At 41.6% G+C, this 24,972-nt stretch overlaps 2 protein-coding genes across 4 annotated transcripts in view; one reads left to right on the top strand and one right to left on the bottom strand.

Moving 5' to 3' along the window:
- The first annotated feature begins 2,759 nt into the window (after positions 1 to 2,759).
- The window catches only part of wdr95 (WD40 repeat domain 95), a 35,704-nt gene continuing 13,491 nt past the window's right edge, over positions 2,760 to 24,972 (top strand). The window contains exons 1-9 of one of the 3 annotated variants that reach the window (XM_064302323.1): positions 2,760 to 2,951; positions 14,652 to 14,925; positions 15,195 to 15,282; positions 16,774 to 17,058; positions 18,651 to 18,918; positions 22,889 to 22,942; positions 23,244 to 23,327; positions 23,922 to 23,987; positions 24,702 to 24,932. In XM_064302323.1, coding sequence (XP_064158393.1) covers positions 16,991 to 17,058; positions 18,651 to 18,918; positions 22,889 to 22,942; positions 23,244 to 23,327; positions 23,922 to 23,987; positions 24,702 to 24,932 — 771 coding nt within the window. In that variant the 5' untranslated portion in view covers positions 2,760 to 2,951; positions 14,652 to 14,925; positions 15,195 to 15,282; positions 16,774 to 16,990. Of the gene's footprint in view, positions 2,952 to 14,651; positions 15,283 to 16,773; positions 17,059 to 18,650; positions 18,919 to 22,888; positions 22,943 to 23,243; positions 23,328 to 23,921; positions 23,988 to 24,701; positions 24,933 to 24,972 lie in introns of all 3 variants that reach the window. The other 2 variants (XM_064302321.1, XM_064302322.1) reach the window with 2 other exon arrangements.
- LOC135236126 (high mobility group-T protein-like) lies at positions 4,668 to 9,545 on the bottom strand. The gene is made up of 5 exons (XM_064302328.1): positions 9,395 to 9,545; positions 6,957 to 7,114; positions 6,426 to 6,571; positions 6,061 to 6,235; positions 4,668 to 5,522 (listed from the first exon to the last, which is right to left on the bottom strand). The coding sequence occupies exons 2-5, from the start codon at positions 7,101 to 7,103 to the stop codon at positions 5,361 to 5,363; spliced, it is 630 nt and encodes a 209-aa protein (XP_064158398.1). The 5' UTR covers positions 7,104 to 7,114; positions 9,395 to 9,545; the 3' UTR covers positions 4,668 to 5,360.

Genomic DNA, 24,972 nt, shown 5'->3' with positions numbered 1-24,972 from the left:
GTAGTGTCACACACTGCTGTTCCACAGTTCCACTGTCAGCAGTTTATTTCAGGATGCTTGCTGGTAGGGCTATAATTAAACCAGGTGTGTCTAGGTGTACGCTGATGCTCAGCCTTGAGGGTGCTACTTCAATGGAACAGGTTGTCCTGCACATGTTCTCTTTTCTGAGTTGGCCAAGTCATCTGTTATTTGTGGACTTGGTTTCTGTAGCAAGGTTGATTATGTTGATGCTCGTGAATATTGCGAGCTAGTTTCCGCAATCTTTTTTTTTTTAATCTTTGTTTGTAAAAACAGCAGATTCCTTTCACTTCTCCTTTACCTACTTTGTATATCGCTGGCAGGAGTTTCCTGACCGAACTTGCCCTGCCCAATCCACACGCAGCACTCATTCATATGAAGACTCGTTTAATGGCGCATTTCAGGTTACAAATAACAGAAATGCCTCCGTGCCAACAGGTAAGAGAAGTTGAGCCATCAAAAGCACAGATGATCTGTAGAATGGCCTGACCCGTTTTGGACAGGGCTGCCTTTGTGCAGAAACCAAGAGAACGACATTCAAATTGGATCAGATCGAGTAGGGAACACAGAGAAAGCCATGCGGAGAGGTGCAAATGAACAGCTTGTCAAGGGTCTTGAAGTGAAAGAGAAGTACAGGAGAACTAATTGTAGGAGAGTCACTGTGAGCACATAAAGCTGTATTCACTTCAGTGCATTAGAACAGTTCACTGAGACGTGCACAACGAGACCTGATTCAAAATAACACAGACACAAGACGTAACCTTTCCCAAATGTCCCGAGCTCAATAAAACTCAACTAGCTGAACAAGTACAGTGTCTCTGGATAAGAGTTAATGAGACTGAAGCGCGAAAAATCATTTATCATAACTCACTGGGGCTGCTCTTAATGAAAGCCACGCTTTAAATTTAAGTGGAGACGTGCGTATGCGGCACATTGTTTTTATCAGTATTTGGTGTGTTTACATGTAACATATACACCCCCCCCCCCCCCACCCCTCATTTGAACTTATTAGTTTATTTATTATGTCACTCTGTATTGTGGTGAGTGTGCCCATGCCTCAGGGTGTCATGGCAGCTGGGGTTCGGAAGCTTGTGTTCGGTTCCTCAGTTGGTCACTGAAGACAGTGAAGAAACTGCTGATATCCTTGTACATCTCACCAGTGCTTTAACTTTTTATTATTTCAGAAGAAACACTCTGACAAAAAGATGCTAACTCTCTGGGGCTTGTTCTTACTTCGTGTGTGTTACACACACAGTTTTTTTTATACAGAACTTGGTCAAAGGTGACCAGAACACATTGAGCACAGAGTACTTTATTACTCAATAACAGAAGTTCTCTGACAGCACCATGACATTTCAGTTATGCCGTACACTGCATTTCTAGTTGGATAGACAAAGCTCAATTTGTCACCAAGAAGATTATTCATTTTCATTTGTGCTAATATGCTATTTGCACGTATACACAAGAGTTTCATTTAAAAATATGATGCTACATGACTTCAAACAGCAATGTAATTTATTACATAATTTATTTAATTTCACGCCTGGGGGAAAGGAAACTCAATTTCGGCAAGCGCAGGGATTGTGGTAAATCGTTATCTACTGACCTCCTGTGGTTGATTTTGGTAGTACAATAATCACTAAGGTATGGCAGCTTCACAGCACTCATTTTGCTTGTGCTGGAATCAAAACAGAATTGGCTAATTATGAAACAGCCGTTTAAAATGCCACATAAAAGCAAAGATAGGGTGAAAGGAAAATGCCCCCCCTGAAATTATGAATTAAATATAAATGGTGGTTGTTTATATGTAAAATAAATATTGTAAATAAATATAATGAAACTGCAGTTGTGTCAATCAGGTAAATCACAACGTGCTGTATGCACCATGAATTGAATGACATTCAGTCTATTGGTGATACATTTTTGCTGGTGCAGAAATTGGAGCTTCCTATCAAAGTTACAAATACTTATTTATTTGTAACTGACAAACAAGTCAGTCGCACTGCATTGCATCTCAAATCACCCTTTTTCTGAATTGTTCAGAGAACAGTACATCCAAAATGTTTGCTGTGATTCCTGTAGGTAACCTGCAAAGACTGAAAAGTTTTTCGTTTTTTTTCCTCAAGACCCTCTTTGAAAGACATGAGCATGATCCACCTCTTCAAACAGCACCTTGCTTTTGTTTGCATCACTTAGTTGAATGTTCAATAGGGTAGTTGTCAATTGAGCACACGCACTAGCTGTCTCTCCTGGGACTGTACCCTCCACCTCTAGGGAATTACTGCACTTTGACCCCTGATCTTCCTGCTCTGGAGAACTGTGTCCGCTAAAGGCCAGACGTCAGTAAATAACTTGCTGGTGCCCGATTAGCACCCAAAACTCCACAGCATACAGCAGGAACAGCTAACTGGCCATTAAAGTCATAACTACCATCAATGAGGGATAAAACAAAAAAGCCAGTGAATTACTCGTAAAGAACTACTGCGTGTCAATGAGAGGAAGCTCTTGTATTTACTCGCTTCACGGAAGGTAATTCTCCAGGTTTTGCTGATTGCTGATATGGGGAGCGGGAGGACGAGTTCCACAGTCAGGGTACTAAGCAGCTGAACGCTCCAGAGCTCGCTGGTGGGAAGGCTGGAGGAGTGGCTGCGGTGAGGGGGCCGGCTAACGAGGAGGAGGGGCGGAGGCTAATGAGGAGGAGGGGCAACAGAATGGCGTGTATTCCTGGAAAAGATAGTGCCAGTAGTCGGTGCTTGGAGGTGGAGGGTCAGGTACGTGAGGAGGATTTACAAATCAATTTGAAATTTACTGGGGACCCAGCTGAGCTTGAAGGATGACCAGGCAGGATGTGACAGGATCCGGTGAATGTGAGAACCGCGTGCAGCCGAGTGGAGCAGTCCGACGGGACAGTGCTGCAGCCTTCCGGACTGCAGGTGAGGAGGGTGGTGGAAAGGATTTCAGTGCTGCAGCGGAAAAGCGAGGGTTGGAGTCTGTACATGTTATGGAAAGGGAAGAAGGCTGCACAGGAAACAAATTGTTCATGGCGTTTGAGGGAATTCATGGTCCGTTTTACCGTTTGGCATTTCGCGACTTACTTGGACTACATTTTCAAGGCATATAGCCTACTGGTTCCAGGTTGGGAAGTAATAAACCAGAATTAAACTTGAATCGAAGTCTGTTGAAACCCGTGCAATATCAAGTTCTACTGAAATTTCACTAAATATATTGAATGCATTTGTTGACGAGAATTAGAAAATAAAGCTGTACGACGAGCCATAAAGCCGATTAAGTATTTCGTTGTCAGAACTAATTTAACTGACTTTTAATACGAATTGACGACGCACATGTGTAACGCTGGATTACCTGTTTTCATTTGTAAATATCCAAATTGTTTATTTTTTGTTTATTAAAGGAAAAAGCAAAAGAAATAATCAGATGAATTCTTTACAATGTACTATTGTGTTTGCTAACAATGACCGCCCCGTTTTTTTACAGAGACAAAAACCAAACATGATGAACGCGGAAAAAATTCTAAATGGATTTTTTCTTCGTTTCAGTATCATGCATAGATTCACCACTGGGTGGTGCGCGACACCTGCTCCTTTACGCAGTTCTGTGAAATGAACAGCAGGTGGCCAAGATTAGGCGATGGAATCGTTGCGCAGGCCTCTTCAACTCACAGTAGGCCAAAGGGGGATTACAAATCCGAATACAGGTCAATTTGCATACAGACGTCAGTTTTCATACGTCTGGTATGCGTACATAAAAAAAAAAAAGTGACATACCACTGCAGTTCTGCGTTTTATGTTCAATTCCAATTTTCCCTATTTTGACTATGTAAACTACTGGTGATATAAATAAGCTTTTCTCAAGCACTGTACAACACACCTAGAATACATTTTGAATGACAGCTTGCTTTGGAAAAGCTCAATATTTATCCCACTAATCCTTTCAGGTTGAGGAAAAATCCCATTGATTTGTCATTTTATCATGGAAGCAGGGACCACGACCTTCAAATAAAATACCCACGGTATCTTCATGTCAATGACTTGGTCAAATGTACATATGAAACTACTTCCTGCATTTAAATGGTAAATGGACCATTTATACAGCGCTTTTATCCAAAGCGCTTTACAATTGATGCCTCTCATTCGCCAGAGCAGTTAGGGGTTAGGTGTCTTGCTCAAGGACACTTCGACATGCCCAGGGCAGGGTTTGAACTGGCAACCCTCCGACTGACAGACAATCGGTCTTACCTCCTGAGCTATGTCGCCCCTATGCATTTAGATTCGCAGACACAAAGACTTCATAGGCAATACGAAAATAGGCCTCAGTTTTAAAAAACACCTGCTACATAAAGCCAGCTTTCTGTTAGTAAACTGACTGTTATGACAAGCTGTTTCACTTCTACTGTTCAAATAAGTGCCAACTGCACAGGAAAGCTTACCGTGTGATTAGATTTGTACTCAATTCAAAAATAAAATATCCTTGGTCTTTCTATCAAGATTTTATACCATGTTAAAAGCAAAATAAAGGCTTTATTAAAAAAACTTTTGATTTGATTCTAGTTTCTTTTCTCCTTTCAGTGTAGTAAATGCTTTATCCTGATAGAAAACCAATATTTAAATAAATTCTTTTATCACTACATATTTTTGGTGAAACAAAAATGAGTTTTATTTTTTAAAAATGATTAATTTCAGAATCAGAATGACAACAAAAACAATTGCATTTATATCATTGCAATTTCAGTGGTATTCATAGTATAGTAAAAGGACTAGGACATGGCAAAATTGAAAAAATATTTTTTTTAAAAACACAAATACATATGGAAACTACAACTCCACATAAATTTAAATACTGCATCATGGTTACCCTACACCACGGCTGTCCAACCTTGCTCCAGGAGATCTACTGTCCTTTAGGTTTTCAACCCTAACAAAGCACATCTCATTCAACAGCTGGAGCTTGCTGAGCTGCTAATTATAGTAGCATCAGGTGTGACAAGTTAGGGTTTGAGTAAAAACATGATGGTAGATCTCCAGGAACAGGGTTGGGAAACCCTACCCTACACCAACAGGGAACCCGTTAGCCCAAAGTCATTTAATAAACCCCCTAAACTCTACCAGGCAAAGGTGGTGGCGGGCTAAGGAACTACCACTGATAATAATATAGTTAACAGGACTGGACACAGCTTAAAAGTTGGAGAAATGGGGGCTTGGGGCTAAAATCTGTACAGCTTCAAAACATTTTGTACGCAACCTAGCTTCTGTTTGGAGACATGAAATGTGTACATGGGGGTTAACTTTTTTTTTTTGCGCTTTACACAATCTAGGCTCTATGACCTATTCATCATCATCGTCGTCGTCATCATCGTCCTCCTCATCGTCGTCGTCGTCATCATCGTCGTCGTCGTCGTCCATGTTCTTGGCCTTGGCGGCAGCGGCGAAGCTGGGTTTGCCTCCAGCGGGTCTGGCCCTGCCGCCGGAACGGTACGCTGCCAAATCCTGCACAAAACGTGGCAAGAGGGGGTCAGGCTGACGGCAGGCCACCCGTCTACACCGGGGAGCCCGGCAAACATCGCGACTATCACACTGAATACGGCGAGAGAGGCAACCGTCCCAACAGGGCCACATCTCTCCACATCCATCAGGACACAGTGCAGCACTAACGGTTACAACTTAACACCCAAACCCCCCACCTCCACTGCAAGCTCAAATCAATCGTAAATGGACTGCATCTACTTTTATCCAAAGCGCTTTACAATTGATGCCTCTCATTCACCCATTCACACACACACTCACACACCGACGGTGAAAGGCTGCCATGCAAGTTACCAATCAGCTCGTTGGGAGCAATTAGGGGTTAGGTGTCTTGCTCAGGGGACACCTCGACACACGCCCAGGGCGGGGACCGGCAACCCACCAACTGCCAGACAACTGCTCTTACCTCCTGAGCTACGTCACCCCCAATCATCTGCTTCTGTGAAACCGCAAATCTCAACGACCCCCCCCCCCCCATCTCCAGCCTCCCTGCTAAACTTACCTTGTCATATTTCTCCTTCAGCTTGGCAGCTTTCTTCTCGAACGGCACCTTGTCCTCCGCAGACGTGCCGTTCCACTTCTCGCCCAGCTTCTTGGCGATCTCTCCGATGGTCAGGGAGGGATTCTCCCCTTTCACTTTGGGGCGGTGCTCGCCACAAAAAACAAAGAATGCAGACCTGAAAGGGAAACGGATGATTTTTTTAATCTGGTGCTACCACAAACAGGAAAAAAAATTTATATGTTTTTGTTCTTCAAAGACTCAAAGTGTGCGCTCCTAGCTGAAGCCCTTTTGTTGGCAGTAACCAGCTGTAAACCTATGGATCTGGAGCTCTGTTCCTGAATAGTAACCAATGAAAAACCACGTACGGGGGTCTCTTAGGAGCATTGGGATCCTTTATTCTCTTCTTCTTCTCTCCTTTCGGTGGGGTGTAAGTCTTCATCTCCCGGTCGTAACGGACCTTGTCCTGCTTCGCCAAATCCTCAAACTTGCCCTTTTCCTTGGCAGACATGGTCTTAAAAACGGCAAAGCACAAAGTTTGGTAACAAACACTGGCAAATAAAATTATTCAAGCAAATATGTATACTCAAAAGATTCACATTGTTTTTACAACAATCCATTCACTTTAATGCACCCCCCCACACACACACACACCCAAACCTATCAATAATCAATCAGCATGTTTTAATTCTGAACCATTATATTTCATTAATGTCAACTTTGCATTTCTCAAATTAGTCTGTTTTGCTCAAATGCGTCTTTACTGCACTATGTTTGAATGCACATTGTTTCCTGAGTAGTTTCCTGAGTAGAATGGTACCCTGGAATAGTTCATCTGCAATGTGCGATGTGCACCCTTAGGGAATAAATCATCATGCAACACTGCCTGTGTGAGGTACCTTCCATCTCTCTGAGCACTTCCTGGAGAACTCTGCGAAGTTGACGCCGGTGCCCGGGTACTTCTTCTTGTGCTCTTCCCGACATGTCTGAACAAAGTAGGCGTATGAAGACATTTTGCCTTTTGGTTTCCTCGGGTCTTTAGGCATCTTGAATGTGTCTGTGGGGAAAAAAAGGGGCAGCAAAAAAAAAAAAAAAAGCACAAGTGAAATCAAGGTCACGTCACATGACTTGAAGATGGAATATTTACAATTGACTCCCTATGTTCTAGAATTCACTCCACTCTTATCTATGCGGACTGGCACTAATTTAAGCACATGTTCTAGCTACCAACACTGGGTAATTTCCAGAATGACGTTTGATATTTATACACAGCCTTGGTTGAGGGGTATTTATTTTGTCACAAAACGTGTAGGGATAATTAAAAGGGTCCCTGTCAATAATTTCCTAAAATCCAAACCTTCAGTTTCAGTCATTTAGTCGATTTTACGGCGATGGTCATATTAGGCAGGTCAGGCACACACCAGCGTTGATGGAACTCTGCATGTACATTAGTGTGTGTTTTCATGGGGGGGGGGGCAGTAGTCAAATGTGTCCCTACTGTTGTTAAAATAAACCCGAAGCCATTGGTTAGATACGAAAAATATGTTCATTTTTAGCCAATACCAAAGTAGCTAACTAGCGAATTAGATAACTCCAGTCTCATTAACCAGAAACAATGTTGGGAAACCCATGTGCCACATGCATTGAATAACATGCATTTGCTAAACTTAATTTGGGTTAAAGTTTAGATATGAAGGGCTGAGTGCTGACATAATAAATTTAAAAACAATGTAAGTGTCAAATGCACAGCTATACTAATTCAATACTGGAAAAAATATATATGTGTATATATAAGTGCGTATATATATTTATATAAACATACATAATATTTATATAAACATATATTAATATAAACATAATACTTTATATATATATTTATTAATAATTTTTTAAGTTCCGAAGTTTTATTGTAACGTTATATCCATGTTTATATACTACAGCTAGTAATGGCGAATCCGTTTTCCTCTCAGAGGAAAGAAGTCAACAACGACAGCAATATTTCTTCTTCCATTTTGTGAGAAAGCCTTCTTCATGAAAGAAAGTCCCCTTTAAATGCATCTAACAGCCTTCCTGTTAGTTTTTGTTCAGGCAGATATGTTGCAAAAGACCGTGCTCTTGGCAATTTGTTTTCGGACTACATCTGCGCGCTACTCCTGGTACATTACACTGGGTCTCTACTGGGTGCTCGTTGTGTTGAGTTCGCTAGCTTGCTGGTTTCCTACTGAGCTCGGAATGGCCGCTTGTCTTCCTCTACAGGGCTAACGTTAGCTAGCGCAGCTAGCGCTAACGCTGAGAATATGGCCACTTCTTTGTCAGTGCACGCAGCAAGAGCAGACCGCCCGAGAGATACCCAGCTCTTTTTCTTTAAAGATTTTAAACCCTTAACATTTGCAGACAAATTCCAAAACTGTGCCACGTCAAAAAATAAAGGTGAAAATTTAATTATATTGCGGTAAAATCTCAATCTCAGGCAACATTTTTATTGAAAACATGGTTTAAAAAAGTTCGACCGAAGTGCGTTCTTAACGCAGGATCCCTAAGTACAAGGCTGTGTTGTTTCCTATGGGAGTACAGTCAGCCATATTACCCGTACAGTACTAATCCACAGCCAAGCCTGGGTGCGTTAGCATTACTAAATTGCCGTCTCCAGTTAGTGCGAAACAAAATATTTACACTGTACAAAAATGTGAAAAGTGACGTCGCACTTTCACCTAGATAATCATTAATGTATACGGTACGTTATTTGTTATTTGCCTTATCGATGCCATCACTTGACAGGGTCCTTTCTGGTGTTGATTTAACGTTAATTAGCCAGCTGGATTGGCGTTTTACGGTATAAGACCACATAAAATGCTAGTTAGCTATTTTACGAAAATTTTATCTAAGATTTAAGATAACTTGCAACTCGTTTACTAACTTGCAAACTAGCAATGTTTGTTGTGGCTGGCTAGGCATTTTCGTATTAGAGTCCTAGCTAACAGTCATCATATGCTACTTTGTTCAATTACGACCAAAATAGACTGTTTCAAGGCGATTACTCTTTTTATATTGATAAATGTATCAATACAGCGGAAACATGTTAATGAGCGTCTGAATTCTGGAGTGAGCTTCCAAGCTAGCTATTACGGTGTCTTATTTTGACTGCAACCTTAGCGTCCAAGCCCGCTCTCTTGCTTGCTAACGTTCGCAAGCTAGGTAGCTAACAAGATAAAACATCCGCGTCACCAACGATTTGCCCCAAATACATTTCAAACTGAAAAATATCCACATTAAAATCTGTCGTTTTGTTTTCTTTAAAGTGAATTTATTTACAACGTTATATAGCTATTATACTTACCAAAGCCTCGGCTTATCTCAATAGTCTATATCGCTGGCACTGCAATGGCTGTAGGAGCAACGGCGATTCGTAGACTCTTGGTGCTCAGCTCTGTGCCATTCGTCTAGTGAGAATCGTTTCCTATTGGCTAACGCCAAATATTTGGCCCATTTGATTCGTCTATGTATTTCTATTGTCCGAATAACAGGTACGACATGATAGGCTGTTTTGCGAGGAACGTCATCAGAGTTATGCATGGCGCGTATATACGAAAAATATCTGAACGCTCTCAGCCAGCTGCTGCAAGTGTTTCTGTCTTGTTAATGCAACCCACTGTACTTTGCGTTCAGCGTAGGCTATTAATTGAACTTGACAATCCACTATATCCGCACAAAAAGAACGATTTTCTGGGTAATATACTCGGTCTACTGCTTCTTCAAGAAGCAAAATAATATATTCAGTATGTAAAAAATATATTGGTGTAAACAGCAAGTAAAATATTAATTAAGCGAGTAAACGCATTTCAAGTTAAACAATTTAAGCAATATTGCAATAGCCATTTAGGTGGTGAAAATAAAATGGAAGTAACAGGTGATCGACAGCTGGATTTATGAATTAATTCATTTCGACCCAGAAAAGCCCACACTTTTTTCTACATTCATATGCTTAATGTGACATCAAGATTTGCATAGACCCAGCTGTGCAAGACTTTAGCGACCTATTATTCTGATAGAGGGTCAAGAATTTTAGTCTTTTTCCATCTAATTCAGACTACAGTGCTCTGTTATGTAATGATGAATTTTCAAATGTTTTACATTTACTTGTATGACGGTCTATAATGTGGTGAACGGGGGATGCATAAATAATTATAGCGCAGATTTTCAGCATTCAATTAATAACAGTTAATGTGTTTTTTGTTAGCCTTACTCAGTAGATTTTCAGCCTTTGGCAAGTATATTCTACTGCAAAAATGTACATGTTACTCACTGTTAGCTTTCTAGAACACTTCTGATCCTGAAATTAAAAGGTGAAGTACCAAGGTCACTGAGACGTGACTAAAATATTTTCAATTATTTTAATCAATTATTCAAAAAATACTGATATTGAAATCCATACAATTTGTTTTTCAGTGAGTCTCCAGGTCGCAAGTAACAACTTGGGAAAATTTAGCTGCTCCCTTTCCCATTTGGCATAAATATAACATAATACATTATTATCTATAAGTCCACGATCATTACTGGGCCCTAATTTTAAAATTCTAATTTGTCCATAGGTAGCATATTGACCAAATTGTCCCTGCCAGCTCTCTTTAAAATAGCCTGGTGGGAGATGCACTCTATAAAGGTACATTTTTGTTCTTTATGGGAAATATTTCCCAGATGTACCCTGAAGGTACAATGATGTTTTGTCTGGGTAGTAACAAGTACCTTTCATGAACAAAAAAGGTACAAATTAATTATGTATTGCTGGGGATATGGTGGTATGTACCTATAGGGACGGTACAACACCAGTGTTAAGAATTTGTGTCTTTTCAGACACTTTTTACGACCCCCCCCCCCCCCCCAAGAGTGTACAGTTACTTTTTTGTCGACTGAGCTTTGTATTACCAGAACAATATAGACAAGCTCTACTGTGACAGACACTACAGCGACACAACACCATGCAGTCAGAACAGATGTATTCATTGTATTCATACAGTGAAAATCATTTTGAAATATGTGAAATTACATTGTTTTATTTGAATAATGTTTTCCACTGCAAAATGTTTTCTTCTTTCCTTGAAGTGGCAGTTTTGATTGCATGAGATGAACAAGGTTGGCCAACTAGTTGATTTCTTGCGACAGCTCAACAGGGTGACATTAGAGTTTTTGGAAAACCAGATTTGCAGGCAATGCTGTTATGCAATTTAATGCAATGCTAATACGTGGTTCAGAATGTACTGTCTCGCTAGGAATGCTGGTTGCAAAAACTAGGAATGCTGATTGCAGACAGCTTTGAGTGTGTAAATATGTGGATGTAAACTGAAGAGGCAATTTTGCATGTGAACATTTGGGAAAGTTTCATAAATGAAGAGTTACAGTTCAGAAATAAATAATTACCATCAAAGAATATGTCATGCAAACACAAAACTAAATTCAAACAAGAACCTGAAGAAGGACTGTAATCATATTTAATTTGGGATGTTTTCAGACCAATCTTTTAGCAGCAGATAGCTGACAGCAGCAAAACAACAGTTTTATTTACTGGCTGTCCCAGTGCACATGAGATGATCAGGTGGAGTTGGTTTGTTTTTCCACATTATATTTATTAAGTTTGTAGGCCATTGTGTCATGCTCATATTTGGAAGTTCAAGAGCATTATTGTATGCAGTATATGTAATATTAAGCAGACAAGGCTTTTCTAAGTTGTTCTATTGTATTCAATTATAATTCTATTCTACTCTTCTGTTTTCAATCAGAAGCCAATCCAATGGTTTCCCATATAAAGCAGGTTAGTAATTATGATTGGCTGATTATGATTATGAGTCCCCCCCCCCAAATATGTTGTCCAAAAATGTTTTTGCTTTTCCACTATTTCCTCAGTTTTAATTGTTTTCCGTGATTTTTCTGCAGTTTTGGATGATAACTGACAACCTTAACGTAGCATGCAGTGTTATTTGTATAGGAATACGCTTTTTATACAATATTGCCAAATGCTGGGAGAAACAATGTGTAATCTACAACAATCTGCGTAGCCTACAGATACTGGAATGTGCTGGAATCAAGGTTTCCAACAGAAAACTGGCCAACTCCATGTCGCTTTTTGTCACCTTGGCGAACTTCAGCTGATAACACCGAGGCAAATCAATTCCGTGGCTGACTCTAGTTTTTGAACGAGTTTCTGTCGGCTTGTGTTTTTTCTTTGCTGTACCCAGGCTTCTTGGTATCTGCCATCACGGAAGCAAACACTTTGCTGGAATCTGATCCCAAACCACAGGCCCTGTAGCCACGCCCACCCCTCCCCCCACAGAAAAGAGCGCCGTGCCCAGAAACATCCCGAACACGTTTTAGAACAAACGCATGCCCAAAAGGTGCCCACATCCTGCTAAAGTCCATAAACACTGAGATTGCCAGTACATCATAGATATGCCTAGGCAAATTTACAGGTAAAAAAGAACAAAGCTAAATTAGCTTTGCTCATTGTATTGAAAGAGTGGTAGCACTTCCTCCCATTCTGTCTCATGTGAAGTAGTTCTATGTACTTCTGTGTACAAGTACGAAACTGAAACAAAAGTGTCAGCTCCCTGCAGCTTTTGAATTTCTAAACATAGTTTAGATTCCCCGGGAAAAAAAAAGCACAGGTCACAGCTCCATACATACAGCAAAAACAAAAACGTCTATTCAATCTTATAGTTACACTCAAAAGCTTGTTTCTATCACTTTAGGTAATCTTTTTTGTTGAATTTAGAAAAAAAACAATAAGGAGAGGCACTTTGACTCATTTCGATTTGCCAATGTAGTAAGACAATTTTCGGTGTAGGGAAACCTAAACCTAAAAATACAAGCCAATATTTGGTACTTGAGAGACCGTAAAAATAAGATTTTAAGATGAAAACACGTAAGTCAGATGTTTTTATTTATTTATTTATTTATTTTTGTTTGTTTTTGCTGTGCATGAATTATGTGGTAATGCAGTGTAATCAGCCTGAATGGAATCATAAGTAGAGACTTGGAGGGGAAATGCAGAAAAAAGGTTTATTTAATGTGCTGTACAGCCCAGCAGCAGCCAAGTTTGATAACTGCACAGCGTAGCTGGAAGGGTTCCCATTTTGCAGCCTGGAGTATGCCAATTAAACATAAAAACAACGTTAATGAAATTAATTCATGAAACATAAGTAATCCTTCCATTCTCGTGAAGCACAAAGATGGGAAATGCAATCGTGCACATTTGCAGTAGAATTCTAGGCACTTAGCAGATCCTCTTTTCCGGAATGACTTGCCGAGAAAAAACATCTCTTGCAACTATTTTTTCAGCTAGATATTTACTGAACCAATTTAGATTAAGTACATGCTGACATATGTACAAGCCTATCCAACAAATGTACAGTGTAAGTATAAGATCAAATAATGGGCACAAAATACATAGAACAATGGTGATCCTTCCCTGGCAAAGAAAAGTCAGTAAGTCTACACTGGCCTGCGATGGCAGTTCAGGATAATTTCCCAAAATAAGGAGAGTGGGGAAAAACAGGCAACTGATAATAGGCAATCAATGTGTGAAGCTTATTGCATTAGTGTCCTAGTTTCTGAGGCAGTCACGGTCTGATGAGAATGAGATGACATTCATAATATCACTCAAGTGCCGGTACAGGAAAATGTGGGCTGATGTGTGATAAAGGACATCATATAATTAAAACCAATGTGCATTCCAGAAAAATCTATTCAATGAAAATTACTGTACTTTGATTTTATAAATACAAAAAAACCCATCCATCTTTTAAAAAAAAAAAAAAAAAAAAAACTTGAAAACACCATTTGTCCAGTGTCTTTTTTTGACCATGTACTGCCATCTTGTGGACAGTCGCTGTCAGAGACAGTCCAGGCCGCAGCTCAGTCCGGCCCCTGTGACAAGCCCTCAGATCCACTGGCAAAAGCCACCGGCCAATGGAAAGTTATCAGACACAGGAGTGCTCTGAAGTTACTGTTTTCACCAAACTAGGACAGGCAGGAGATGAGATTTTCAGTGGTATGCTGCCCAAGTCCTTTCTGTAGTAAGAGATCTGCAATAATGGAACAGGAAACCATATAAGTTCAGGTTTCCTACACCAGTGGAACAGGCATCAAATTAACAACAGGCATGCGTGGAAGGCCTTCTTTATTCTGAACATTTTTACAACATTTTTAACACAATGACTTGGAAGAAGAAAAACGGAAAACAGGTACACTCCTTCCATGAATTCCCAAATGTCATTTAAGTTGTAAAGTGGAGACAAAAAAGTGTTTGTAAGCCTGATTCTAAAAAAAGAAAAAAAAGAAAATGTGTAAATACAAATAATTGTATTAAACGGTGACAAAAACTGAAAATAATCAACAAGCCGAGAATCTATCTCAATGTACTGCAAATGGTGTTACAAAGTGTATTAATTAAACATGTTATGGAAATACGTGCCCTTGTTGGGGAACATTCAAAATGCACTTCCAATGTGACTCCACTGGTAATAATAATAATAATAATAATGGTAATGAACCCCCAAGTACTGCTGTCACATACCAATGGCAGTTTTCCCTCATCTCTGTAGCAGCCACACTGGAGCCAAGGTCACGCCCCTCCTGAGGGCGAGCCTGACGCTCTCGCATCACGAGAACGTGGAGCACTCGCCGCACACGCAAGTAGGCCGGCTTAATTACACGAGAAAATCCCCGGCATGCCTCCAGTGTAATGGCTTCAAGTTCGAACATGGAGCGAGCACAAGGCCATCCCCTGCAGCAGCTGGCAGTGTGGCAAGACCGGCAGCCATCTTGCACAGGAAACGCTGCCAGTGGCGCAGTGACGGTTTACATAATCTGAATGATGTAATTACATTAATGGATTATCTGACATCAGCCCAGGATACTTTTAATTTGCGCAATATGTCTGATTGCAGATAGCTTTCCAAATATTACATTTAGGATTATTCATTTTTACAATGTACACGTGCACACAGAAACACACACACATTGCACCGCAAGTAGCACATATGCAAGTGAATGTATAGATTATGGCTACAAAATCCACATGACAAAGAAACCAGCCTTGTAAGAAACCGATAAACTGATGTATTTTGTCAACACATTTATTCTAGACTATGCTTGAATAATGAAACTGGAAGGAATCCAAAAGCAATCAGATTAGATTGCCTGCTGATTGGATTGGATTGAAGACAGCCTCAGGTATAGATCTTCTTAAGTGTCATACATTCTTTGGTAATAATTATTTATTGCCAAGTGATTAAAGAATTCTGCAATATGAAAAAGTTATCAGAAATTGTGTCCACTTTAGGTGTATTTTTTCATGTAATGAACTTTGATTTGTTGGCAGCTGCGTCTTATTTTGTTCCTTACTCCTGTTCTTAAGCTTTCTTTTAAAAGATGACCTTAATGTATTGAAACCAAAAGCTAATCGGGGTCATTGGTTTTCATGCAGTGCCACGAGTGGCTGGACACCAGAGGTGGAAAATCCATGTTCAGAATGTAAAAGTCCTTCCCAGTATTTTGTTCCAATCACATGGTTCTGCCAATTAGCACAATTCTTATGCCAGGAGGTAGAACTAATCAGCTGGCTGAGTTCATAGGTGGAAGAAACACACGGGAGAACTTTTACTTTCTGACCCCTGGATTTTCCACCTCATAAATGCCGGATGCTGGAGGAACAGCCCTCTCCCAGTTTCAGAATTCAGTCTTACAAACTGAGCCCGGATATCAGGACTGCGCACACAACAATGACACATTTAGTTACTGTGTGTCTGAATGAATCGGACCCCAGTTTGCCATCATCACAACGGATGACTTAATGGCAGTGCCTCCAGATTGAAGCGGGACAGCTGTGACAATTGCTGTTCCTGGACACTTACTGGTTGGGATGATGAAAGGGGGGGGGGGTCACATTAAAGGTATAGACACAGGACTCAGGACTCTTGCAGAATAATACAGACTGTCTGGATCCTTGCCCAGCTCCCCTGTAATTCGAACCCTGGGGTATGCTCTCTCTTAACAATTAATATGCTAATGCAATGACTTGAGTCAAGCACATTCAGGCAATCTCAATGGTTAAGAAATGGTATGACCCGCCATAGGGGTGTTCAAAATTGGGGTACAGTTTTATTTCAGACAGGGCTGGGGAAACACATTTGAATATTTACTATTAGACCTAGTCTAATGTAAAGATTTTAGAACCCCCCCCTAACCTTTTGTTTTTACTTCCTTCATGGGGGTTTCAAGGCTTAATGAGGCTGTTGGATGCCTCCCACGCCTCGACTATGCACGCATTTATTTTCCTGTAAAAATGACGCCCCTTTTCATTGTGACTTGGCACTTTACGGCACTTTGCATGAACACAGCACTCCACTTGCATTTAGGTGCAATGTTTTACAATCACGAATATCACAGCACTGGCCTTACATGCATAATCCATGAAAATTATGGAAACTGCTTAATCGGTTAAGAATTATATTTTTTAATTGCCCTGTTGTTTGCCATAGTAAGTCAATACTAAAACTAAGAAATAAAGAGTTTGTTCAAACACATATTCGCATTCCACTCAGTCAAATGTCCCATGTTAATTCAACTCTAATAGAGTACATATGGGGTCCAACAGGGACCATATGCACTCTATAAAAAGTTGATTTAGCACTGCATGTTTTACTGTGAGCCTTCCCTCCCCAGGTAGTGTGACAGAGCCGCAGGTAATGCGAGACCTGGACGACCTGGACGAGCAGCTTGTGCTGAGATCGCCCGTGAGAGGTGGGCAGGTCAGCCCAGGGAGGCAGGCTGGGAACACGTTCATTCAGCCTGCGACGGCGGCACAGGGAGGGCCAGTGGCGTTCCACAGGGAGCGGAATTCCAGCTGCTCCTGAAGGGGAAGGTACGACACCTTTCAGAAATGCCGCTGGGGAACAAAGTCCGCCCCAGCTCTGCCGGGGCCAAACTCGAAACGAAAAACACCTCCAGGTACGTTTTCCTTTCAGTCTTTTATGTTGCTCTTTTCATGTGGTGCCTGGTCGTGAGTCGCCATCTCATTATATGAAGGCTCCCGAAATAGTTGTGGGTTTTGGGAAGATTAATTCTGAGGAAGGGTGTCCGCTCATTTTGGCATTATCATTTGACATTTGATTTGATTCAGCGCTTCCTTTGACTGTGAAACAATCACTGTTTAGTTCAGAAGACTTTTTATTCGGGCTGTTTTGTTGCCGGGGGGTGAATTACTCATTGAATGTGTTTTTTTTTTTTTTGTTTTTTTGCGAGGAGATACTTCACGCAGATGTCATACTTTGGTTGCTATGGTTGCACTAGTTGTGGTTTTTCTTTTGTTGTTGTTGTTTTTAATTGTCGCTCTTTTAGGAGGTGTTGCTTGCTTTGCAGTGCTTTCACCTCAGCAGGACAAAAAAAATTGCGGTTGTCCAGGGACTGTTTACCGTTGTCAGGGGGGCCGTGGGGGCGGTGCCCTGTGGCGCCTTCCTGGAGAGGGCAACGAAACAAAGCGCGGCTGTATACGTTTCACCAGGGGAGGCTATTTAATGCCAGCCTGGTGGAACCAATTTGAGCCCGCGTTTTAAAATTCTGAAGCAGCCACCCGTGCCTCCGTGCCATCCGAGTCCTTCGGGCGATCAATATTTAAATGGGTCCAGCGTTCTGTAACCGGCCTCGGGGTGCCAGTCAGAGCCCTGCAGCCTCCGCTGTCGTTCCATGCCAGTCAGGCACAGTCCTGTTCTCCGTTTTATTTATATAGTTTTTTTTTTTTTAATGTAAAAAATGCTACCTCCTTTCCTCTCCCGTCTACTGTCCGGGTATACATGGCAGACTAGAGGCCGCATATTAAATAATGAGGTGAATATATATTAGAATAGAGGGAAAAGGAGTGCAATCCCATGAGCCCTGTCTGTAGTCTGAGGCTGCTGGGGGGGGGGAGTGGGGCTTCCCATAGTAATTAGCCGGGAGCATGGGACATATAAGCTAGGATGCTAGGTCAGCACGGCAGATCACCTAACCAATTAGCCTAAATGCATGCTGGGTCAAAGGTATATATTGTTAAGGCGTTGATGGCAATGGTGTCATTGTCACAGGCCTGGATTCTTTGTGACTGCAGCATTACAAAACTATGGCGACCCCCCCCCCCCCCCCACTTCTTAAGAGCAGAATATGGGCATGCTTTAACCGTTCTGTTCTGTTTACGTATTAGGACCTGTGAAACTGTTAGCATTATTGGGATATTGTCTTTATCTCACTTCCAAGCAATATAAACAATATATGGGGTTAATGGTCACCATTTACCTCTGCCAATTTGACAAGGAATGTGTCATTCATTTGTGATGAAAATCCCCTATAGTGAAGGCATGTGGGGCAGAAATCATGTTTGTGTGAATTTGAATCAAACAAAGTTTTCATCCATTTCACTGGATATGTATTTCTTTGAACTGACATTCTCAATTATTGTAATTAACTGATTTCATCTTTATCTTATTATATTCAAAGAAATCGAATATAGACAGCTTGAATTTCGAGAGCTGAGCTGCAACATGCTAATCTTACTGATCGTCCCTTAGCATCCTAGTACAGTCGGGATCAGCTGGCAGTGCTGCGCAGAACAGGGAGAAGACCCCAGAGACGCCGACCGCGAGAGCGCCCCCTGGCGGCAGGGTTGCTTTTCTCCAAGACGATGTCGAAGACGCCGAGGAGCGGCCCGAGTGGCTGGAGCGGGAGATGCTCAGACAGGGGTACCGGCGGCACACCATCGCCGCGGGAGACGGCTCTGCCTTCAGCGATCTATCCCTGAGAAGTGCCGGCCGCTCCCGCGGCCTCAGCAAACTAACGGTAGTAATCGCTGCACGCGTGCAAACGACTTGGGGTTTCTTTAGCATCAACGGCTCTACACATGATTACTTCTTCCAGCTCCTGAGCGTAATTAAAATGCGGCTACTTAGGATACACCGGGATGTACCCACGCAGTGGAGCTAAACCGGAACTAAGCTGCTACGTGCATACTGGTAAATGGTAAATGGACTGCATTTATATAGCTCTTTTATCCATACTGGTAGTTAACTTGCTTTACTAGTTCACACACCAATGTGTCAATCCGTCAGTCTGTCATAACAGGGTTAATGTCAGAAATCCATTCTGTTAACCCTGATTTTTCATGTCTTGAATCCACTTTATACCACAATTACCCCAACACAGAAATGCCCAGGGAGCTAGATATAAACAAACAGCAACTGGATAACACAGCAGTTCTCCACCTGTTTCTCTTATTAAAAATACATCCAAATTTTAATAGGTATCACCCACTAGCAGCTTATTCCTTTTAATTCATTTACAATGAAAAGCACAGCACTGTTACTGTTGTGCACTTAACATAACATTTTATCTATAATGAAGAGATTTGGTAGACTAAATAATTAATGTTATAACCAAGGGATCAGATATAAGTGTTCCACATAGAACCAACTCCTTAGTAAAAGCTACATTGGTTTCCAATGGACGTAGATAGTTTTAACTATCACACTTGCAAGTAGTGCAAAGCAATGAAAAAGGTTTGTGTTGGTTATCTGCTGCAGTAAATCTTTGCTTGGAGCTCTCTAGCTACTGCTTCTCTGGAGATCCCTTTAAAAAAAGAAACCTGACAGTTTGTTTGTGGTGGTTGCTTAGGAGCAATGGTTAGCAAGGCGGCTGTTGCTATTTGTGTTGTCAGTCTTTCTCTCATTATGATCGTCTTTGATAACGCATTCCTGAAAATGCCTACAATGTACGTTCAGTTATATAGCCACTGCCTTTCTGTTGTTTGGTAATTATTTGTCAGAAAGAAAGACAACCCTCTTATCTTACGTTTTCCTGTGGTGAGTAATGACTCTGATACTAATGATTAATGACATTTTGCATTAATTATCTTTCTCATCAGAGCGGATCTCGTGCTGTGATCCATTTTAAGTGAGAATCTGCGGTAGCTTTTCCCATTTCATTTCGTGGCTGGGTTAGAGAAGGAAGTGCGTCTTTATTGATTACATCCTGAGTGTGTCACTGGGGAGTAATCATGCATAATAACATCTTACATCACCCCCCCCCCCCCCCCATCCCTCCCCCGCCCCGTGATATAAGTAGTAAAAGCTATTGGTGAATATACAGGCAAAGTGTCTGGAAGTTCACGTTGTCTTCACGAGCCGTATCATCAGTTGAAACAGCTGGTATCAGCACATCTATCCATCCATTCATCTGTTATCTATACACACTTATTCCTGGTCTGGGTTGCAGGGGGCCTGGAGCCTATCCCAGCACGCACTGGACGAGAGGCAGGAATACACCCTGCACAGTTTGCTAATCCATCACAGGGCATATACACCATTCGCTCACACATTCATACCTACGGGCACTATAGACCCTCCGATTAGCCGAAAATCTGCATGCGTTTGAGCTGTGGGAGGACAGCCATGCTGAGACAGGGAGAACATCCACAAACTCCACGTGGAATGGTTGCGGCTCGGATTTGAACGGGGTTCCTTCTCGCTGTGAGGCGAGTGTTATCCACTGCACCACTGCATCACTGCACTGCACCACTGCAAATGTAACACAAAGAACATTATGGACTGTGCAGCAGTACGTGTATGCGTACGTGCAGGAACACACGTACACTACGAAATGTCAGACATAACTGCATAAACGAGAGCTACGCCTTATCGAGGTGCATTTGCATTAATTCACCTTTTGGGCGGGGGGGGGGGGTGGGGGGGGGGTAAATGTTGGCCCCTTGCCTGTTTGGTTCAGCGAAATGATTTTTTTCACTAGACTGCAGACTCAGAAGGGCATTAGGGTGTCGTCTCTGAAAACTCTTAATACATATGGAAAAGGTCTGTGTGTCCTCAGCCCAAATGTCAAGTTTCTGCTTCTTACCCAGATGGGGTTTCCTGCCAGGTGTTACGGATTCCTAGGCAATATGGAGCAACTGTTATACTTGGGGGGGCTTATGATCCCAGTGTATTAAAAATCCCATTTTATGGGTCTGACCTGATGATGGGATTATGGTGCAATAGACTGTTTCCACCTAGCAGACACGCCACATCAAAGTCCTGGCCAGCCTCGTCAAAGCCCCCTTCGTGATTCGCCTGCAACATCGGTGACATTGTGTCACTGCCTGAATTATTAATGAGGGGAACAAACGAGTAGACACACGTTTGGAGTGCAGGAGGTCAACGGGAGCGCTGCTCTCATCGGCGCAGTGGAAGACCAGGATTTTCACTCGAATGCAGGGTGTAGGGTAACAGCTCGGGAGTTAGTGACGGACAGGTGATTTTAAAATTGGATATGGGAATTGTGTCTTGGAAATTTGCATGGGTGTTAACTGCAGACAGGATATTGAGAATGTGTTGGGGGACTGGACCTGCCAGCACACAGGCACCGAGATGTTTCAAAGGAATTGAATGTTTGAGAATACTGGCGGGATATTTTAGTCATTACAAAAAAAAAGAGAAAGACCTGAATAAAGTTGAGCTGTTTACATGGTAACATGCAAGATATGTTGGTCTTTCTTTCAAAATATCCTATATTTGTAAATAGGCTTTGTTTATTGTAGGTGAAACCTGTTATTTTTGTTTTTGAATATGTAACTTGCCTTGTTTGTCAAGGATACTAATTTTTTCAAGCTGTTGTGTCATATCTATTCTTTCTTCCTGAAAGGGGGGGGGGGTTGGGGGGCAGCGGGGAGTGGCGGGGCATGGCGGGGTGTGGCGGAAGCAGTTACTAATTGGGGGGACCCATGGATTTGTTGTGGCCCTATACCACCACATGCAGAATTTATGGGCAGCAGCCTGCTCTGCTTCCTTCAGCCATTAAATTGGGAGGAGTGATGGACCCAGCGGCACAGTCTCTCAGAGGAACACAGCTGTTTATTAATGTTACTTATTAATGGCACCTCTGACAGAGGCCATCTGCTCTGCCGAAACATCCGTGTTGCTTGGAAAGAAATGTAAAATAGAAGAGATTTCATTCATTTTCAAGGTGGTAGAAGTGTTTGTGTATTGTGCAAAGTAAAAATTGAAGAGATCACACATACAGCTTGTGTGTGTGTGTGTGTGGGCATGTGCATGTTTGTTTGTGTGTCTATGTTTGTGCATGCTTGCATGCCTATGCGCGTGCGCGTGCGTGTGTGTGACCCTCTCTGTTGCTTCCCAACCGTTCTCGGGATCTGTATAATAATTCATTAAAACGTCTGTGAGTCCTCCTGTTATTTTTTACATACATTTTTCATTCCTTTTAAATGAATCATGTGCTGTACTTTTCAGTTGTGCTTCTTAAAGCATCTTGCCCTCCTTAACCACACTCTTTGCCTTTGTTAAGCGCTCAGACTTCATAAACTGGCTGGTAAGTTGAGACCTGGATGAGTTCTGCCAATTTGCAGTATGTTCTACTGTTTTAAAATGTGTGTCTACCCTCATGGGAAAATGGGGAAAAAAACTTGGGATATCAACATATTTATATCCTTTTTTCATTCTCAGACATTAAATATCAACTTGGATCTTGGATATTTTTGGATTGGTTGTGGTCCAACTATTTGAATACATATGAGAGAGACATGTGCTACCACGCACATTACTGTATTTGTAAAGTGTTTATACCGGAGTAAGCAAAAATACCATTTACATTGCAAATTATTGTCACTGTTTTAGGTTGTGTCTCTTCCTTCTGTTTATGCAATTCTGCTGAAACCTGTTTGTGTAGATATTTTAAAATGGTTTGTGTTGTGGTTTGTTGTCAATGGCAGAGGGCGATAATAATCACATCTTTATCTTTGCAATAGATTGACCAGAAGGTGTCTCTTGAAGACCTGGAACGACTCAAACAGGCTTTTGAGGTGATTAAGTCAGGGTATGGGTCAGACCAGCTCATGTGCCAGGAGTGAAGTCCTGTGTCTGAAAGAGTAGATATGTTATATTGTTATGTTTCACCTGCCTGTTTCCTTCCTTGCAATGGCCGTTGTGTTGTGAAAATACAGGCCCACATATGGTGCATAAGCATAGAAATTACCCAATAAAATGATAAATGCTTTTAATTTTTTTAAAATGGATTCATCTAACATCTGCCCCTGTCTGAATTGCTGTTCTCTTTTGCCAATTAACAGGCTTGGCAACTGGCTGATTGTTTTTCTGTTCCAGGAATCTCAGAGCGGAGGCACACGAGCTTTAGACATGAGAAATTTCAGGCTGATTGTCAAGAAGTGCTTGCAATTACACGATATTGTAAGTATAGGGCATGGCTGGAAAGAAGTAAAATTAGTCTCAAGTAGATTAAAAAATAATTTTTAAAGGACATTTGAATTTAGTGTCCCAGAACCAATGTCTGCACTAAAACTGCACATGCAGCATGCTGCATAAGTCACAAGTCTTCGGGTGTGAGTCTAAGACCTTGCAGTTTTCAGAAGGCTGCTGCTGTAAATTTTTAGAAAATGGTTTTGAGGAATATCGGGGTGCTCAAAGGCATCCTAAAACAGAAACAAAACATAAAGCGTACGCCTTGGCGAACAAAGAAGATTTGACAGATTTTTCTTTTTATTGATGTCTTCTGAGTGGAATGTCTAGCCCCTTATTTCTATGATTGGCATAAAGAGAACTGTTTGTAGTTTTGCTTTTCCAGTGTTTTTCCCTGATGTTTGTGCGGCGTGTTGTAAGAAACGTGCTCTTTTGTCGGGTGATCTCAGGGCTCGTTATCAATCTCAGTCACTGAAAAGTGAACTTTGTAGACGTGGTTATATTTTCTGTGGTTTTAAAATGTGACCTTCTCGAACAGCTCCACTGGCAATCGATTCATGTACCCTTGTTCTCTAAATGTCACAGAATGATGAGCAAATTCAGGAGTTATTCATGAAGATCGATTATTCAGGAAATGGCAAGATTGCGTGGGTGAGAACTATTTATTCATTTTTCAATGTTTGATTTAAATTTCATGTTTTAATTTCTCATCTGTTTCTTTTGCCAAATATGGTTTTCTGGTTTAGGGGACATGGCATTATCTGATTATATTATTGACTGTGGTTATAGTATAGTAGGGCGGCAGTGTAGCACAGTGGGCAAGGAAATGGGCTTGTAACCGAAAGGTCATAGGTTCGATTCCTGGGTAGGAAACTGCTGTTGTACCCTTGAGCAAGGTACTTAACCTGCATTGCTTCAGTAAATATCCAGCTGTATAAATGAATACAATGTAAAAACAAAAAATAAAATAAAAATCCTATGTAAAAGTTGTGTAAGTCGCTCTGGATAAGAGCGTCTGCTAAATGCCTGTAATATAGTAGTTATAGTTAATGACAATAGTTATGTGTTTTGTTGTAAAAAAAAAAGGGGGTGCTTTTCAGGGACAAATTACCAAACTAAATTAGACCTAACAACAAAGGTGCCAGCATCATTACCGTCTCAATTATGTGCATGAAAGGAGGGCTGGGGCCAATTCCATTTTTAATCCAGACAATTTCCAAAGTGAGTGAACATTTAATTAACTGAAAAAAAAATCCTCATTGAACATTTTGTTTATTGACTGAATATAACATGGAATCGGCCCCCGCAAGCCCTGGTGCGGCGCGTAGACGGTTGACGCGTGACGCCTGCACCGCCCCCCTGCAGGACGAGTTCTGCACCTACATGCAGCTGGAGTACATGGAGAAAGAGGAGGCGGTTTCCCGCGACAAACGGGCGGCGCTGGTGCTGCCGGCGTGCATCCGGCCCATGTGCCACGGCGAGCCGGTCCTGGCCGTCCGCGCCACCCCCGATGACGTCATCGTCACCGTCCGGGAGGACGGCGCGGTCTACTACTGGAACTCCGAGCTCCAGCTGAAGAAGAGCAAGACCGTGTTTGTATGATACATTATATTTATTCAACGTGTCTCCACTTTGT

Source organism: Anguilla rostrata, chromosome 12, assembly GCF_018555375.3.
Source record: "Anguilla rostrata isolate EN2019 chromosome 12, ASM1855537v3, whole genome shotgun sequence".
NCBI classification, from domain to species: domain Eukaryota; kingdom Metazoa; phylum Chordata; class Actinopteri; order Anguilliformes; family Anguillidae; genus Anguilla; species Anguilla rostrata.
The sequence above is the reverse complement of the archived record's forward strand: the minus strand, read 5'-3'. Positions and strand labels throughout refer to the sequence as shown.

What these genes read in the sequence shown, in the direction of transcription:
- LOC135236126 (XM_064302328.1), bottom strand. Translation starts at nt 7,103, where the DNA reads ATGCCTAAAGACCCGAGGAAACCAAAAGGCAAAATGTCTTCATACGCC. An exon ending in AATGCTCCTAAGAGACCCCC is followed by an intron (nt 6,236 to 6,425) that starts GTACGTGGTTTT and finishes TTTCCCTTTCAG; the next exon opens with GTCTGCATTCTTTGTTTTTT. An exon ending in TGAAGGAGAAATATGACAAG is followed by an intron (nt 5,523 to 6,060) that starts GTAAGTTTAGCA and finishes CGTTTTGTGCAG; the next exon opens with GATTTGGCAGCGTACCGTTC.